The 17,006-nt window shown below is 38.9% G+C and overlaps 2 protein-coding genes across 7 annotated transcripts in view; one reads left to right on the top strand and one right to left on the bottom strand.

Annotated features, from left to right (window-relative positions):
* Ssl1 (general transcription factor IIH subunit 2 Ssl1) overlaps window positions 1-17,006 on the top strand; it is a 34,402-nt gene that overhangs the window by 4,495 nt on the left and 12,901 nt on the right. For 2 of the 6 annotated variants that reach the window (XM_022085741.2, XM_022085753.2), the window contains exon 1: window positions 16,029-16,168. The exons of 1 other annotated variant lie outside the window; for it this stretch is intronic. The gene's annotated coding sequence lies outside the window, so the exon portion shown is untranslated. Of the gene's footprint in view, window positions 1-16,028; window positions 16,169-16,231; window positions 16,494-16,647; window positions 16,673-17,006 lie in introns of those variants that run through there. 3 more of the 6 variants (XM_087347057.1, XM_022085747.2, XM_022085759.2) reach the window with 3 other exon arrangements.
* Chro (chromodomain-containing protein chromator) lies at window positions 1,517-15,476 on the bottom strand. The gene is made up of 10 exons (XM_022085687.2): window positions 15,335-15,476; window positions 13,711-13,847; window positions 12,290-12,526; window positions 12,089-12,188; window positions 11,101-11,417; window positions 10,583-10,977; window positions 9,332-9,565; window positions 6,975-7,060; window positions 4,401-6,896; window positions 1,517-3,034 (listed from the first exon to the last, which is right to left on the bottom strand). The coding sequence occupies exons 1-10, from the start codon at window positions 15,474-15,476 to the stop codon at window positions 2,937-2,939; spliced, it is 4,242 nt and encodes a 1,413-aa protein (XP_021941379.1). The 3' UTR covers window positions 1,517-2,936.

The raw sequence follows: 17,006 nt of genomic DNA on the forward strand, positions 1-17,006 counted from the left end.
GCTGAATTATTCTTATATCTCTTGAGAATTTTAATTTTTCAAATATGGTATGAATCTGCAGACATCAGCTGTCATAAACATCTGAATGGGATTTCAGTTGAGTGGATGGTTAGCCTACAGCTAAATTATAAATTGATACAAATCACCTCTAAACAAAATATAAGATTCTATTAATTTTACTGAATGTTTTATTTGAAACTTTTATCCAAGCTTTATATGCTCTCTGAGAAACACTATTCTTGCCTAAAATACTTGCATACATATGTCATGTATCTCTCAATGTTTGACAGCGTTGGAATAAACAATCCACTAAGAGATGTGGCCAAACACATGTAATAGGAATGTTACTGCTAGTTGTGCAAACAAGTCTTGTCAAAATACAGGATCTACCAAAAAGAATGCTCAGATTTCAGGCATATATACCTTAGGAATGAACAATGAGGGTGTTGTTTGCAGTATTTTATTCAGTACCTGTAACAGTTCCTTTACACACATGTGAAGTTGGTGGAAGAGGAACACTTCACAATGAGCACCATCTGTAGCTCTGAATACATCCCACCTACAGTCAACCTCTTGCCAGACGTGCTGTAACATGTCCCATGTAACATTTGCAACTGCTGCAGTGACGCATGCTTTGAGTTCATCCAGCGTATTCACTCTTTGGCTGCACACTTAGTCTTTCAGATAGCCCCAAAGAAAAAAGTCCAAAGGCAAAATATGAGGAGAATGAGGTGGCCATGCAATTGGTCCTCCTCTTCCTATCCATTGTTTGCTTGGGAGATCGACTTCGTCAGACTCCGCATAAAAGCCTGCCTAACAGAATTCACATCTTCATCATATCTTCTAGGCCACCCAGTAGAATGTCTTTTTTCCACACTGCCAGTCTCTCTAAATTGCTCATGCCATTTCCTAATGCTCTTGTCATCAGGTGGTCTCACACCATACTCGCGTCTAAATTCACGATGGACTGGAATAATGTATTTGCATACAACACAGTCTATGCTTTCTGCTGTACGGCAGACACTGCCCTGATCACGCAGAACATGTAAGCTGTTGTCCATTTACAGTTGGGATGTGTGCACAACAACTGTTTGAGTTGATGATTACACTGCAAATACCAACATTGCCATATCTGTTTTCATTCTTTAGTTGCAGGTGTTTAAAATTCCAGCATTCTTTTCGAAGGCCCTGTATTACTGACAAGGATAATGGCAGCTGGATTAGTAAATGTAGAGCGCAAGTCACTCTAACAAGTGGAATTACAGTATCATGTCAAGCAGCCAGTTTAATATGTTAATAAATGCGCAAAGTATAAATAAAATTCACGGAAGAATAACAAGTTTTTCGTAACCGCCAGTATCTATAAATAATTGTAAAGCTGACAAAAATGTGTGCAATGTTTATTCTTGGTGGTGTATGCTTCTGTTCTACCCCTTCATTAATAACATCCACTCCCACTCTTCCAGTTACTCATTCCATCTACTATTTATTATTAATGCAAGAAAAAAGTCATAAGTCCACTTTTAGAAACTGTATATAATTTATTTAGAGAAAATAATTCCAATAAGAAATGCAGAGGGAAATGGGCATAATGACATTTGAAGGTGAGAATAATGCATGTTTACACAAAATAATTGTGGGGCTGGCATATTTACAACATTCTACAGACTTGAATGAGACAAAAGTAAATCTAATTACAAATTATCAAGTAGCAACATCACGAGCCTCACCTCACTTTACTGGTACAGTGTCACTTGATGGCATATTGAACATTTTGTCAATATCATTATTTATTTTAAAACATGTTTATATTTCCATAAACATGGGGTATATGAGGAAAAAAAATTCTTCCTCACCCATTCTTTTCAACCAAATCCATTACTTTAATAATTATTCTTTCATCAACATATGAACATATACAAACAGCCACATCATAAACAAATATACAGAATTTCAGCTACATTTTTTAATTCACAAAATAATGAAAAGAAAAGTGGATATTTGTGATTTTATGGTTCATGTTCAAGCACTCAAAACATGGTTAGAAAATTATGGACACATGATCAAACTTTCTCTATGTCATATGAACAAAGTGCAGATTATGATAATTAATAATACTATTTCTGAATAATGTTTTGCTGTATTTGAAAGCACAAAGAATTTACAGGTGTTGTATCTCAATATTATGTCTAGTATCTGAATCAGCAACTATACTAAAAGTTGAGTTAAATATGTTAAAACTTTCCCCCTGAAATTCAGTACATTAAACAGATATAAAGTGATGTACAACAAACAATTCACACTGACATGTTTATTAATATTTCTCATAACAGTTGCACAGAAGTCAAGTGATAACTGAAAAGGTACAGTGGACTGATACATGGAACAATTTGATCATGAGCTTCATAATTCAGAGACATGCAAAATATAACCGTACAAAACCTCGTGTCATTACCATGGCAATGCCTGCCTTCTGCCTACTACATTTGTGTCCATTGCTAAACTTCACAAAACACTAACTTATTATGTGAAAGTAATGTACCATGTTTACAAGTATTAAATAAAATATAAGTTTGTACTCACATTCCAAATTCATGTCATTAATAATAAGCTATACACTTTGTACAGCAATCTGTGGAGATAGAATCCTAATAGGTTTTAAAATTCTTTTTCAAATCAAAATAACTCTATTCCAACATATTAGAAATTCTAATTTAAATTACAAAAAGTCACTTCCTTCCCAGTCTTTTTATAATCACGTGGAGTTCGTGCAATGCTTCAAGACTCGGTACATTGGGAAAATGTCTATATAATGACTGGGTGCGATATTAGCAGATATTCAAACTGCTTTAATGTCAGACGCATCACATTATTTCAGCTCAGCGCTCCAACTGTATTGGCATCACAATTTGAAACCGTGAGCAGATTTCTGTGCTTCATTTGTCCAATTCTAAAGCTGCATACTGTTCCTCATCCACCTCAGTCATCATGAGATTTCCGTCTGGCAGGAGAAGCACCACTCTCCTTGTTCCACCTAACAACACACAACGTGACACAGAAAATACATCACCTGTTTTACAGTACAAATTCCTTAAACTGAAACTATTTCATTCTAATCTACAATTATTCCACATCAAAGAGGTAATGAACTCACTCCACACAACAGGGTTCTTCCTGAGAATTGGACGATCATTCAACCGGCCACTTATGGAACCATAGAGCTGATTACCATGTTCACAACAGACCACCAATGGACCCTATCCTAAGTCTGTTGAATCCAGCCTACACCCTCTTTAAGACTTCTTTTATAATATACTTCAATTTATGTCAAATGCTCCCACGTCATCTCTTCCCTTCACCTCGTTCAGCCAAAATGTTGTATTTATTAACTATGAATGTATGCTATATTCCCTATTCATCTTTTATTTTATCATCCTAAGAATAATTAGTAAATAGCACAAATTATGAAGCTGATCACTATGTACCCATATCTCTTAGATTATCACAATATTCATCTTGGCAGGTACAGTACTCTGCTGAATTAAAAATTGTAGCACATTTCTGTGCTTAACACGCTATTCATATCTACTGGAAACGTACAACTGTTCAACTGCAATGGATAGGTGCCAACAGTTTTACAGCATGAAGAACTTGGGAAGGAAATATCACTACATGCAAATAAAAAGGACACTTTATTTTCAGTTGTTATGGTCCACACTTTTGTTACTAGGCTTAAATAAATAAAATAAAATAAATAAAGGGACACATCATAGCCAACAAATTTAACCGTTACTGTGTCACAACACACATAGGGTCCAGCTGCCATTAAATCCCACATTTAAGACAAGCCAGCAGCCCAATGTACATTTTAATCTCCTATTATGATAAGAAAAAGGTTACAACCCCCACAAAATACTGAGAAATAAGAGTAGGATTCTACTTCCACCACCGCTTAGTCATTCTCTCTTTCTCTTCTGCTGGTTGTCACTTTGCAGTTCTACTGATGTCAAAATTAACGTGACCGAGCGATACAGAAAAGTGCATTAACACGTGAAACAAAGTTGTTCACAGAAAAATTATAACGTGAAAAAGTGACCATAATTATTTTTCAGTGCACAGAAAGACCACAATAAAATTGTGTTGGGCCAATTTGGCAGATTGACTTATACTAGCAATACTATTTATTTCTTCTTTGCCAGATACACGTTAAGACAGACTGCCTAATCTATGAAAAAGTACACATCACTCTTACCCCTTGCTGAGGATTTAAGATCCATAGGTGGAATGGAAAAAAACACAACAGAACTACGATACCTTTCTCTGGACACCCAAGTAAAAAACTTCCAAAATGTACAGTTCACCGTTTTAAGAAAGAACTTTACTGTATCCACAATTCTCACCTGTTCCAGACATTGGTTCTCCCTCCTGGACGACTTGCGCCACAACTTGGGCCTGGGTTGTTTCCTCTCCGTCCTCAACCCCTGAGGTGATCATCAGTTGTTCACTATCTGCATCCACTTCCTTCATGTAAAACTGCGAACAACCACTTCCACCTGCTATCACATTCACCTCAGGCATCAGCTGTGCCACAGCCTCGGCAACAGCCGTGTCCAAAGTGAGAACAGACCCGTCCTCCATTCCTGCCGCCTGTTCAGCCGTCACATACACGCACTGTGGCTCTCCGTCTGCAGACACTAACATTGCTTCCCCCCCTTCCTGCTCCTCCTCTGTTGAAATCTGATACACTACACCATCTTCCCCAAATGTCACTAATTCGGTGTTCATTTCATTACTGCCACCACCGTTACTGGGGCCAACACCACTACTACCACTACTATCATTGTTGCTCGTAGAGTCTAGAAATAATTTCCTTGCCGGGACAGAAATCCCCCCACCTATTTTCGGCGTAGACACGGTAACCTGCTGCTGAGAATCATTTACTCTAGTATTCGTGGTACTGATCTTTGTAACGGTCAAGCCCTCCTCTGTCCTTAGCGTATTCATGTATGATTCTGGATCAGCAACATTACTTTCTATCACAGTTCCTGTTGTTCCACCAGGGCTCATTTCCACTTTTAGTAATGTTTCTTCTTCATCATTTTGATATGGAGATTCCTCAGCAATTCGAATAGGCGAGCCTTCTCGTTTGTCAGGTAATATTTCTTCTGCCTCCTCCTCTGCTTTTGGTACTGGTTCAGGCTCTGGCTCAGGGTCTGGACTTGGAACTGGTGTTGGTTCTCCTTCCGCCTGACCCAAAATCTTTCCAGTTTCGGGACATAAAGTAAATGGTCGTGGTGGGCTGTCTGGTTCCAATGAGGGGAGATCTCCCATTGGAAGCTCTGGTAAGGACTCAACTCCATCATCACTGTCACTGCTTGTGTGAACTTCATGGAACTCCATATGAAGTCCATCACCATCTATCAGTTTGCTATCCCTCTGTCTACCGTTATTTATGCCTTCACCCACTGAAAGACCTCTGCCCCTTCCCCTCCCTATTGGTTTCCTTAACCTTGGATCATCTGCTTTTATGCTAGGTTTCATGGATACCGAACCGGGCAGCATCGGTACACCGCCAGAACCCTGCTTCACCAAGACGGCAGTCTCCTTTGCCTCCTGCTGTTTCTTAGCTAATATTAATCTCTGTTGTGCACTCATTGTTGGTGATGGGCCATAATTCTGCACAGCCTTGCCTAACATAGCATGAATAGGTTTAATTCCACTCTTAACCTGTGTAGCTGGGGAAGGAGTTCGTATCATCCCCCTTCCTAAAGGTGATTGAAGAGGCATTTTTGGCCTCAGAGCACTAGTAATTTTGGTCTGAACTCCTGGTATTCCTAAAGGTGACCTTTTAAAACCAGGAGATGCTAAGCTTGGCCTAAGAGACATCCCAGGTAATCTGGGCTGTAGTCCTGGTCGCAGTGACGACTGCAACAAACCAGGTCTTTGAGTTAACATAGAAAGTGGGCGGGGAGAAGAGAATGGCCGAGAACCCACCCTTGGTGACATGAGAGGAGGTCTTCCCCCCGAAGTCCCTATATGAGATAATCCTGACATAGACTTGTTCAAACTTCCTGGTGGCGTAACTCGCACCAAACCAGAATTCACACTCAGGGGTGCTCTAAGTGGAGTTCCTTGCTTTAATGAAGTTTGTCCTAAAACAGAACGAGCACCTGCGCTTGGTTGGGAGAGAGGTTTGCGCACAATGCCCGTCAGCATACCATCCCGCTTGCTTCCTGGGACCACGACTCCTACACTTCCAACTTTCTGCCCTTGTGGAGACTGTTTTGTGGGTGACAATCTTCCTTTCACTGGTGATGATGAAGGCAGATCATTCAGTTTAACAATACCAGATTTATTGGATACTATATAGACACCTGAAGTAAGGTTTGGGACCTGTCGTGGATCTACCTTAATAACACCTTTTGAGTTGGCGACAAGAACTGGAGGCTGTGATGAAGGAGACTGTTTTATGATGGGCTGCGGTTTACTTTTATGTTCAGGGGAGGAATCGGATGCTAAACCCAATTCCACGGCCAGATCTTTCTCCATTGTTGTGGAACTTTTATTTTTAGCAATTCCATTTATAGTATTACTCGACTCCATCGACTGTAGCCGTTTTGGTCTGCCAGGTCCTCGTTTTATAACATCATCTCCAAGCTGTACCATCGATGCTTTGTGAATAATCCCCACCACTTTGTTTTGATTTCCTTGCATGGATCCTATGTTATGTTTAGGTCGTTTCTTCTCGCACGAGTCATCATCTGAAGATCCACCACTGTTCAAGGATGTCCCTACTTCACCTCCACTCCAATCATCATCTGGTGGTTCTAATTTTATTTTCTTGTCAGGTATAATGTCATCATCAGAGTCACTTTCTTCACCAGCTTTCCTCTTACCTGTAAATTTTAACAAGTGGCATGAGAGAGGCAATTAAACAGATCGCACAAATGCCATTACCAAACACTTTGCCATACCTGTTTCAAACTCTTTCTTGGTCATAGAACCACACCATGACTTAACTTGCTCCAGAGCTCTCTTCTTGCTGCTTCGTACTGGACGGCTGTTAACACACAACAAAGTGAAGGCTAAGCAGAATTTACAAGGTGGCACATGAAATGTTTACCATTTATTATGTCTGTTAAAAATATACAATGCTAGAATATTTCATACTTTGCTAGTGAATGCAGTAATTCATGAAAATTATTATATTTGACATCAAAATATTATGTTGCTGTAGCGACACAGCAAATAGCAGTCCACGGGAGGCCTGCTGTCAAGGAGAATTCAAGTTTCTTTAGAAAGACACATTTTTGTGTGTACTATGATACCTGGCGGGCTTCTACAAAACAAGCAATATGGAGACTCACAAGGCAGTTTGAAGAGGTGGATTCAGCAGTGGAGTTAAAATATCTGCAAATTCTAAGCATCCTTCCCCCCCCTTAAATACAAAAACAAAGAGTGGTAATACAGCAAAGTTCAAGGAAATGAATAACAAAGGCCAATTGGGGACATCAAGATATTGCATTTAGATCTGAGAGCAGAAGCATGACAACAGGCTGAATTTTGTTGTTTTGGTTAAGACATGAAGAGACTGTACTCCACACTGAAGATGAAGCTCACTTCCTTTCTGATGGAATTGTACAGAAGCAAAATGCTGTTTTGGGCTAATGAACATCTACAGCACTTTTATGAGAAAGATTATGGTGAAGAAATTATTATACATATTACCACAGGCCATTCCACACAAGAATCAAACTGAGAATGTTCAAATGAGATCAGATGTTTCTCGCTGCTTGATGAGATCAGCTCAACTGAACACCACTCAAGTAACGAACAAATGAAATACGCGTGTAATGAATTACACGCTTAAACACACAAATACCATGATTCGTTGCGTGAAACTCGAATTTAAACAGCGTGTTTTCTGTGTTTTGGGTCATTTTCAAGAATGCCTCAATTTTATATATTTTGAGCTGTGTAGAGTTAACAATGTTCATAGTTCAATGAATTACTTGCTGTAATGCAAGTGATGTTTTTAAATTACAGGGTCATCTATAAACATCATGTGACCATTTAAGTCCCCAAGATTACACATTACCAGACCACATGGTGCAACTACTACTACAGTGAAACCTCGATGCATCGTTTTCGGCGGGGGTGGGAAATAAAAACGATGAATGCGGGAAAGCATTAAAAATTTAAAAAAAAACAATGCTTCTCTTTCAAAGTTACTTCTTTTTACCAAAAAAGTCTTTAATGGACAACTGGTTTGTCGAAACTTTACGTTTTAGACCAAACAGAGCACTTTCCACGTTCAAAATGTTTTCCTCGTCACGTTCACTAATATTAAGCGCATAAAAGAACGACTTCACTTTCGCCAATGCAGCGTGTGCTTCGGCAAAACTCGGCAAAGCTTCGGCTCGCATTCGTCGTCTTCCTCTTCCTCACCACTCCCACCCCCTTCGCGAACAATAACAGGAAGAATGGTAATACTATTACTGCCGAACTCAACGAAACGTAACTGTACCACTGAACCGCTGGAAACGAGATGAACCAGAAGAATGAAAAGTGCCGCCAGCCTTTCCTTTGTACTTATAATACGTAAAAGCATTTGTGAAGAAATTCACACTGCACATGCCATCTGGCATCGCTGGAAGGAAATATGAGTGCACCCTAATTAAAATCGTAAAATTTCTGACAATGAGCACCGCCATTCACTCCAACTATCACCCCTGCACCGCTGACCCTCATTCCAAAAGAATGTGCTGGTTGGGCGACATAACAGGTTACCGCTACTGTGTATTCCAAAAACATTATGCGTCTTTCGGTATTAATTTATCTCTAAACCCAGCATTTTAAATTCTCAGAAACGATCATTGTGGGAAAATTGTGGGCCGGGACTAAGATTTTTGAACGATCGATGCGATAAAACGATAGTTCGAGGAACGATAGAAGCGGGAAAATGTAACATTATTTTATATGGGATGTATTCGGGACCGAACAAAACGGACGATGCATCCGGGAAAACGATAGTTCCGGGAACGATGGATAGAGGTTTCACTGTATTACTTTATGCCAAAATTTATTAGTACACACAGTGGGCTAATTTTGTCTATGATTTTCTGCACAAGAACTTTTGATCTACACAGAATATTAACCCTGTGTGTATGTGTATTTTTGAGACATGCTGTATATGTCAAGAACAGGAAGACACTGATTGTTCTTAGGAAACGAGGCACGTCTACATTTATCCATACAAAGATGATATAGGAGGGGGTGAAATATATCAGAGTTCTGATGGGCTAGACAATCATCTGTTCAATTTCCTTACCTCTCTAAATTTGTTACACCACTAGGTCCAGGTTGATTCAACTCTTCAGATTTTACCGAACTCTTAACCTTTATCAGAGGCTTCTCAGCTATGCTTTGATTTAGTTTCTGGTGGGACAGTTGATTTGCAGCTTTCTGCTGCATTGCTTTCTGCCTTGCAAGGTTACGTTCAAATGTCTCAACCAGTTTGTCACACGCTGCCATATTCTCCACAGGTTCCCATGTATTCTGATCACTGAAAATAATAGTCACAAAGCAATAATCTGTGTCCAAATAAATTATGGAGAGATTAATTTAATGTATGACGCTAGTATTACATACTTATTTTTTTTTCAATTAGGCCCCTTGATGTCGACCAGACCGCATAAAGTTAGCAGACCCGACTTCCGTGTAGGACACTGGTAAATTTAAGGTAATTTCTGTGCTTCCAGGCTAACTGACGCCATGGCAGTATATTAAAAGAGGCCATAACCTATACCATCATCATGTCTTATTCAGTGGCACACAACCCTGAAGTTGATGCTAAATTAATGATGAACTAATCATACCCTCCTTTCCGAGGAAATGTATTTTGCTCATATGGTAACATGTATCGGCTTTCTACACAACACCAGTAAAAATAGACATAAAGAAACTACCTCCATAGAGGTAGTTTCTCAGATAGCCGAAGAAATTCCTTGCCTTTTATAGAACCCAAAATTTCATACACATGTTCACAACAGCTCATCCTGCGCCTATAATTTCAATCTACATCCTGTTTTTTTTTTTACGATAAAGTAAAGTCTGTCCCACTATACGCCAAGTAGGCGTTTGGGGGGAGTGGAGGTATAGCTCCTCTCTTCCTTGACCTCAGTACTAGGTGGGGGTGAGTGGTCAGCATCACGCCCCGGCCGGCTTTACCCCCGGGAAAGGACCCCGGTACCCATTGTAGAGGAGGCTGGGTGGGCCCCAGAGCCTGTCTGGACGCAGAGGCTAGAGGAAAAATCCTCTGTCCCCGTCGGGGATCGAACCCCGGTCGTCCAGCCCGTAGCTAGTCACTATACTGACTGAGCTATCCCAGCTCATTTTTTGTTTACGATACCATATATTATTATCCTATCTATGTAGTCACACAGATTGTTTCTTCCCTTAACATTTTCTCAAATTCTTAGGCACTTATCTATCTACATACCTACCTACCAGCCCAGCCGCCAATCTCATCTGATTATATAAAAATTACAGAAAACCATGCATAGTGGTTTCTGACACTTACTGTGGATATCCTTCCCATTTCAGTAAATACTCATGGTACTTCCTCTTTGGGTTGAACCTCTTTGCAAGAATCTTTTCTACCACATATTCATCTTCACTGTCTTTGTTCTTGTCACTTTTCCGCATCATCCTGTTACCGGGCAGTTTGATGTCTGGTAGAGGTCTCCTCTTCACCGTGCCAGGTCGCTGTGCTGGTGGCGCGGGGCCAAATGAACTCCGAACCCTAGGTTTCATGCTTGCTTCTCCCTGTTCTGCTGGCTCCTCCACTTGATCCTCTTCACTACTCATATTCTCCACCTTAATTTCAACCATGCCATCACCAAGAGGGTCCTTCACTAATTTACTGTCTCCAGTTTTTACAATTTTAGATTCTCCTGTTTCAGTCTGCAACATTTCCTGTATCAGACATAAACCCAAAAGTACATCAGCCAACAAAACATATTCAGACTGAATGATTATTATTAAATGCAGCATTACAGTGTATGACTAATGTAACAATATTGGCCATTCACTACTTACTGTGCTCTTTTCTTCATCTTCTTTATCTGGTTTTGCAGATTCTGTTGCTTCCTCTGTTGGTTCCTTTACATTTTCCTTATCTTCAGACTCCAGAGATTCGTCTTCTTCATCTCCACCACTTTCAATGGCAGCGGATACTGATTCATTCATATCAGTTCTTGCCAGTGTTACTTCGCCTAAATGATCCTTTTTGATAGAGTAAGTCCGTATCTCTTTCATATTTTGGCTGCCACGTATTGGGCGTACGTCTCTCACGCCGCCATTCTTATCCACAGGTATACGTACAATCTTACGTACAACTTTCCGCTGTTCTGTTTCTGTAACACAATGAGCATACCTTGCAATAAATTGTTGCAATTTCTTACAAGAAAGTAGACAGCAGTCAGTTAGCCGCAGTTTGGGACATGAATGACGATGATGAAGCCAAGAACATATTATGAAACATTTATCTTCACATCTAACACCAGTATGTAATCCACACGATTCAATCCATACACAAAAACAACAAGGCCGAAGTTTATAAACGATTCTCGGGTTACAAGACGCATCAGGTGGCTGAACGGTGAATAAACCACATCTTCTGCCAACGTCTCAAGAACAATCTCTGCTGGGTAACAAATCTGATCCTTTGTTGCGCAATCACTGATGGGGAAACTGGCGGTGGATGGCAGGTTGTATGATGTTGCTGGTAGCCTGTCTATTGCTTTGTCGCGCCGGCCAATGGGACCTGGCAGTTGACGTCACACGCTCACTCTATCTGGCTTGGCCTTCTGGGCGGACAGCAGTGTGTCACAGGATGCCAGGCCCGGCAGAAGGTTCATTCACTGTTCAGTCAACTGATGCAGCTTGTAACCCGAGAATCTTTCATCAATTTCAGTCGCCACGAAAGCTTCGCTACATCAATAAAGCTCAAATGAATCAAAATGTGAAGGCAAGAAATATTTAAATTCAAAACATTCTACGTTTTCATTTACAATTAGGAACTTACTTATTTCTGCATCATTTCTACCCAATTCTTCTGATTTATAGTCATCATCCTCATCGTCAGACAACGGCATAGACTTTGTAGTAACAACTCGAGGCCTCACCTACAAGAATAATATTCTAGATTAGACGTTTCTGTTCATTTTGTTTTGTGACTCATTAAGAGAAGTAGCCACATAAATTTTTATCCATAAAAGACACACACCTCTATAGGATTCTTCCCAGAATGGATTATTTCTGCTATTTTTGCATTGGCTAGTGTAGAAAAAGTTTGTATGGACTTGCCAGCTGCAATCCATGATTCCCTTGTATTTTCTGCCATCTTGCACCATCGCTGATAAAGCTTCCATGAATTGATTGGCTCTTTTTCCCCTTCTGCTTTGTGTTGATTCATTACAGAACTTTTCCATAGCAGAAATGCCCAAACTTGAGGTTTTGATTCCTAGGCACAACAAAGCATTTTTATAAGAAAACTGCATAGTTCCCTTTAAAAATAAATAATTAACCAATTAAGGGTATGATCTTCTGTCCCACATGCTGCTAGAAGATGTACACCTTTCAAATGTCTGCATACTCTGATGACCACATCTTTACAATCTTCTTCCTGTTTGGTAATACCTGATAAATACCAAAGGAAATCAGTATGTAGATTTGGGAGCAGAGCAAAGGAAAACTTTGCCAATACTTCCATTCTGGACTGTACATAAATTTCCTTCTCTTTGCAGCCATCCACACTGCAATTTCCACATTCCTTCTGAGGTATCTGAGCTGGGACCAAAGCAAAATGCAGAAATCAACGTGTTTTCAAATATCAAAATTTAAGCACGTGATTATAATCTATTTGTTTAAAAACTTATGCCTAGCTACAGTAAAATTATTTATCAGCACAAAAACAAATGTGCAACTACCATGTTCTATATGCCACAGAAATATGATCTTCCTCTAATTTCATAACATTCATACCAAGTTTAATGAAAATCTATCTGCCAGTTGTTTCAAATGTTATTGGGTGACGATAGAGATACTCGTGGATTTGAGGACATCACAAGCTTCGTTTAGACATATATTCACACTGACACACACACACATGTGCAGTCGTACGCCACTAGAGCTATCCTGTCACATGAAGGTCATTTGAGCAGGTGTTCTACTGGAGGCCAAAAGAAAATACTGATTGAGAATCCTATCATTAATGATTTCCCTCTCATTACTAAATGTGAATTACTTTGTCAAACTTGCTTGAGCTGGTGTTAGCCATCGCTGACGTGCGTCACCACACATTAGTACTGAGCAACTGGTCAAAGGATCAGAGCAGAGCAAATATTGTCTTGCACACCTGTACTCAAACCCTTTTTCTGCTCTGATCCTTCTCCCCATTCAACCATCATTGGGCTACTTAGATAACCTGCCTGTACAGTAACTTTTCCTTTTCGGAACATTATCATTTAACATACTTATTATACAAGATTATTACTCTTATTGTTGTTGTCATTATTATTACTGTTACCATCACTGTTAATAATGTTGTTGGTCGACGAGTTCTTCATTGTTTTGAGATTCTTAAAATAACGTGCTGGTTGCAAACAAATGTAATTATCTTCAAAAGAATAGAAAGAAAAAACTCACAGACAGGTTAGCCTTGAATGTAGGTTTTCCACACTCATTGGCATTCTTATGTTCTTCGAAAGCTTCAATAAAATGAAACACATAATGGCAGGTGCCACAGACTAGTACATCCAAACAGGCTACTTCTTCTTGGGCAGCTGAAACAAAACAAATTGCATTCTATTTACTCTCCCAGTCCAACTTACTACAATCAGAAACCAGAAGCATAATAAAAGAATTGCCACTCTCTTATCCAAAAATAGTACAATAAACAATGTAAGTTATGTAATAAGTGACAGTATAAAGGACCATAATCACGACATTTACAATACCGATATCAACAGCTGAATCAGGAAACGAAAGAGCGTCATATACATACTAGTACTATTCTATAGCAAATATCCATTACTACACAAAACTCTGAATTATGTAGTGTTGCACTCACCTCAGAAGTTGACACAACTGATTACAAGAAGTTAAAAAAGCACCAAGGCTAGAGGCCTCCAATGACTGTTCATATGGTGTTTATAACACTAAGTTTAATCATGGGACAGGCACATGCAACTTTCTACCAGTTCATTTAAAATTCTCTGAACAGGTTACATTAAATTCTGTATTAGACTCAACTAAGCATATAAAAGGAATTTTGGAGAATGCCAATATTTGGTCAGTGTAGATTCATGAATAATGCACAAATAACTCTTGCAGAGGAATACTGTTTTTGCCTCATCAACAAAGAAAACAGGCCTTTGTACCCTGGAAATATGTAAATCTGATTCTGACTTTGCTACAAAATCATCCATACTCAGATGGAATCAGATTTTTTTATCGCATACGTAAGGACTAAAAATGTAGCTCAAAAAATTTCCATATGGGAAAACCAGCTCTCAGATATGCAGTTGTAAAAGATTACTTTCAGGCTGGCATCATGCTCAACTTCACATGGAAGAAATATATTTGTCCAACACTTGGTTAAACTATTGCAATCAATAACAGAAATAGGCAGTCTCGTATAAATTAACTTCAAATAATACATCCTAATGTTCGGCAGAAAATGATCCCAGCACTGGGGCATTTCTATCAGATGTAGACATCACTAAATAACCAATATAATGTGTATCTTGTCTCAGATGGAAGGGCAGAAGGTGAAGCCTTATAAACAATTTACCCTTAAATTTATGACACAATTGATAAGTGCCAAAATATTGAAAAGCATGGAACAAAAGATTTAAATAAATATTCTATATAAACTGTGTTTGATGAGCTCTGTTTTAGAATTCTGTGACAGAAAAGTTTTGGGGTTATATTTTGTGTACAGAACTATGAACCTCAATCTGTCCATTCCAGGAAGCCCAGTATTGAATTCTTATGCAAATATTTAATTTCATCTACAATAGTATTTAATTATGCATTGAGAATTTGTCATATATTTTAAAATGATGGCAAATGCATAAATATATAATAGTTGGGCACCAAATCACATTTACCATATGAATTATAAAATAAATAAATTTATAAGGGAACAGAGAAAACACAACTAGCAAAAACAGGGAAATGTTCAATAAAATAAAGTTGAGAATTATATGCTCATGCTTGATGCAGTCAACTAATACAACAAAAGCAATTCACAAGATTGAAAATTTACCTTTTATGATCCTTGGATTTTTGTTCACAGATAATGGGTCTCCTCCTTCACCCTCCATGGCAGGCACTGATCTTGCAATGATTGGATGTTCAAAACTGACCAAGAATTCTCTATGAAATAAAACAACAGCAAGACAAAACATGGTTTAAATGAAGTAATATATTCTACGTTCGATGTAAAATCTCTTTGCATTTCTTCTACAGTTTACGCATGCAGCAAATCATGTAGCTTCAATTGCCTGTTCAGACATCTTCCGTTTCTAGTCCAGGGTCTATAAAAAGAACCTACAAACTACGATATTCATAGGTTATATTCGCCTTCAATTAAAATTAGTTCCACCATTTTGCACACAATCACCACTCAATTCAACGTAATGTATTCCATTACTCTAAGAGATCATCACATCTAATAATTTCAACCTATCGAAATAAGAGACTGCCCGTCTTTGCATGGATATGAAACAGCTAGTCAAAATGGCAATGTGTAATCAGAACGTTCCATAGCATAGTTGTTTGCCAGTGAAAGTACCTGAACATTATAAAACCTTACCCAGACCAACACAAATACATTATTAATTATGTTTATTGCCACTGAACACTTACATTCAACGTAATTGTAATGAAAAGTACGTTTTTCTTGATTAGATCACTGTCCATTACACCGTTCTATGGTTGTAGCGCGTCACATCGACCGTGGCGCCATCCGTCTGTACATGGCGGGAATGTGAAGAAGTCAGTTCATATTTAAATTTCTGTGATCTGCAAGTTTGGTCTTCCTAATAACAGCTGCTCACCTGCCTGGTTTTCAATATTCTGGGTATTTGGGTGTGTAATTGTAAGTATAAAGAGAGAAATTGCATGATTCATTGAGCCCCATGTTGACAGACGCATTGAACTTATCTATAATAACATAATTTATGAAAACACCCAAATTTAGGATGTATATGATCTACGTAAATATCAATATTTACACATGGGTCTCCTTCGAGAGGTCGAAAGCATTGAAGTTTGGGGACTGTAGTGGAATGTAGAAGAATGAATAAAATATATGATTGAGGATATGTTTTAGAATTTCTTATGATATTTAAAGTCTGTCATCTTTAAACCAGGGCAGATGCTGTTGTAGAGTGAGACGTATGTAACAATTGACGTACTTGCCAGTGAGTACCAGCCATAACAACATTTACAATTCTTAAAGAGGAATATTATGAAGTAAACTCGGCGATCCATGTAGTCAATAAAACACACCATCTTCACAGACTAATTGCTGACATTAAAAAGATGTCTGCTATGAAGGGATAGAATTGTCTCCCCAAATATTGAGTGCTTCGTCTAAGAAGTCAGTTTAAATTGACAAGTAGCATTAAAAGCATTCTGTAAGATTTAAGGTTTCGTGATTACTGAGTACAATGAAGACTTCTTGGGTGATCAGCCAAGTAAGTGTGGAGTTTCAGTTTGCCTCCATCATCAGGTATGAGTGACAATGACTGTTTATGGTATTTGTAACCATGACAGGTACTGAGAGCCAGTGTTCTTGCCTGTGAGTGAGCAAATAGGAAGAGTGGGCATAATCAGGTGGCCAGTCATCCAAGTCATCATCACACAGCCTCTGTTGCATAACCTGTACAATCATTACTGCCAGTTTTTGATCCTTCTTTTAATTGTTGTTACTG

Source organism: Zootermopsis nevadensis, unplaced genomic scaffold (assembly GCF_977971745.1).
Source record: "Zootermopsis nevadensis isolate Lab colony 2312 unplaced genomic scaffold, Znev_1.0 Znev_ptg000001l, whole genome shotgun sequence".
Taxonomy (NCBI): domain Eukaryota; kingdom Metazoa; phylum Arthropoda; class Insecta; order Blattodea; family Termopsidae; genus Zootermopsis; species Zootermopsis nevadensis.

Coding starts and splice junctions, on each gene's coding strand:
- Chro (XM_022085687.2), bottom strand. CDS start 15,476: ATGTTTTGTCTTGCTGTTGTTTTATTTCATAGAGAATTCTTGGTCAGT. Junction 12,189..12,289: donor CTGGGAAGAATCCTATAGAG/GTGTGTGTCTTT, acceptor TTATTCTTGTAG/GTGAGGCCTCGAGTTGTTAC. Junction 10,978..11,100: donor AAGATGAAGAAAAGAGCACA/GTAAGTAGTGAA, acceptor TGTCTGATACAG/GAAATGTTGCAGACTGAAAC.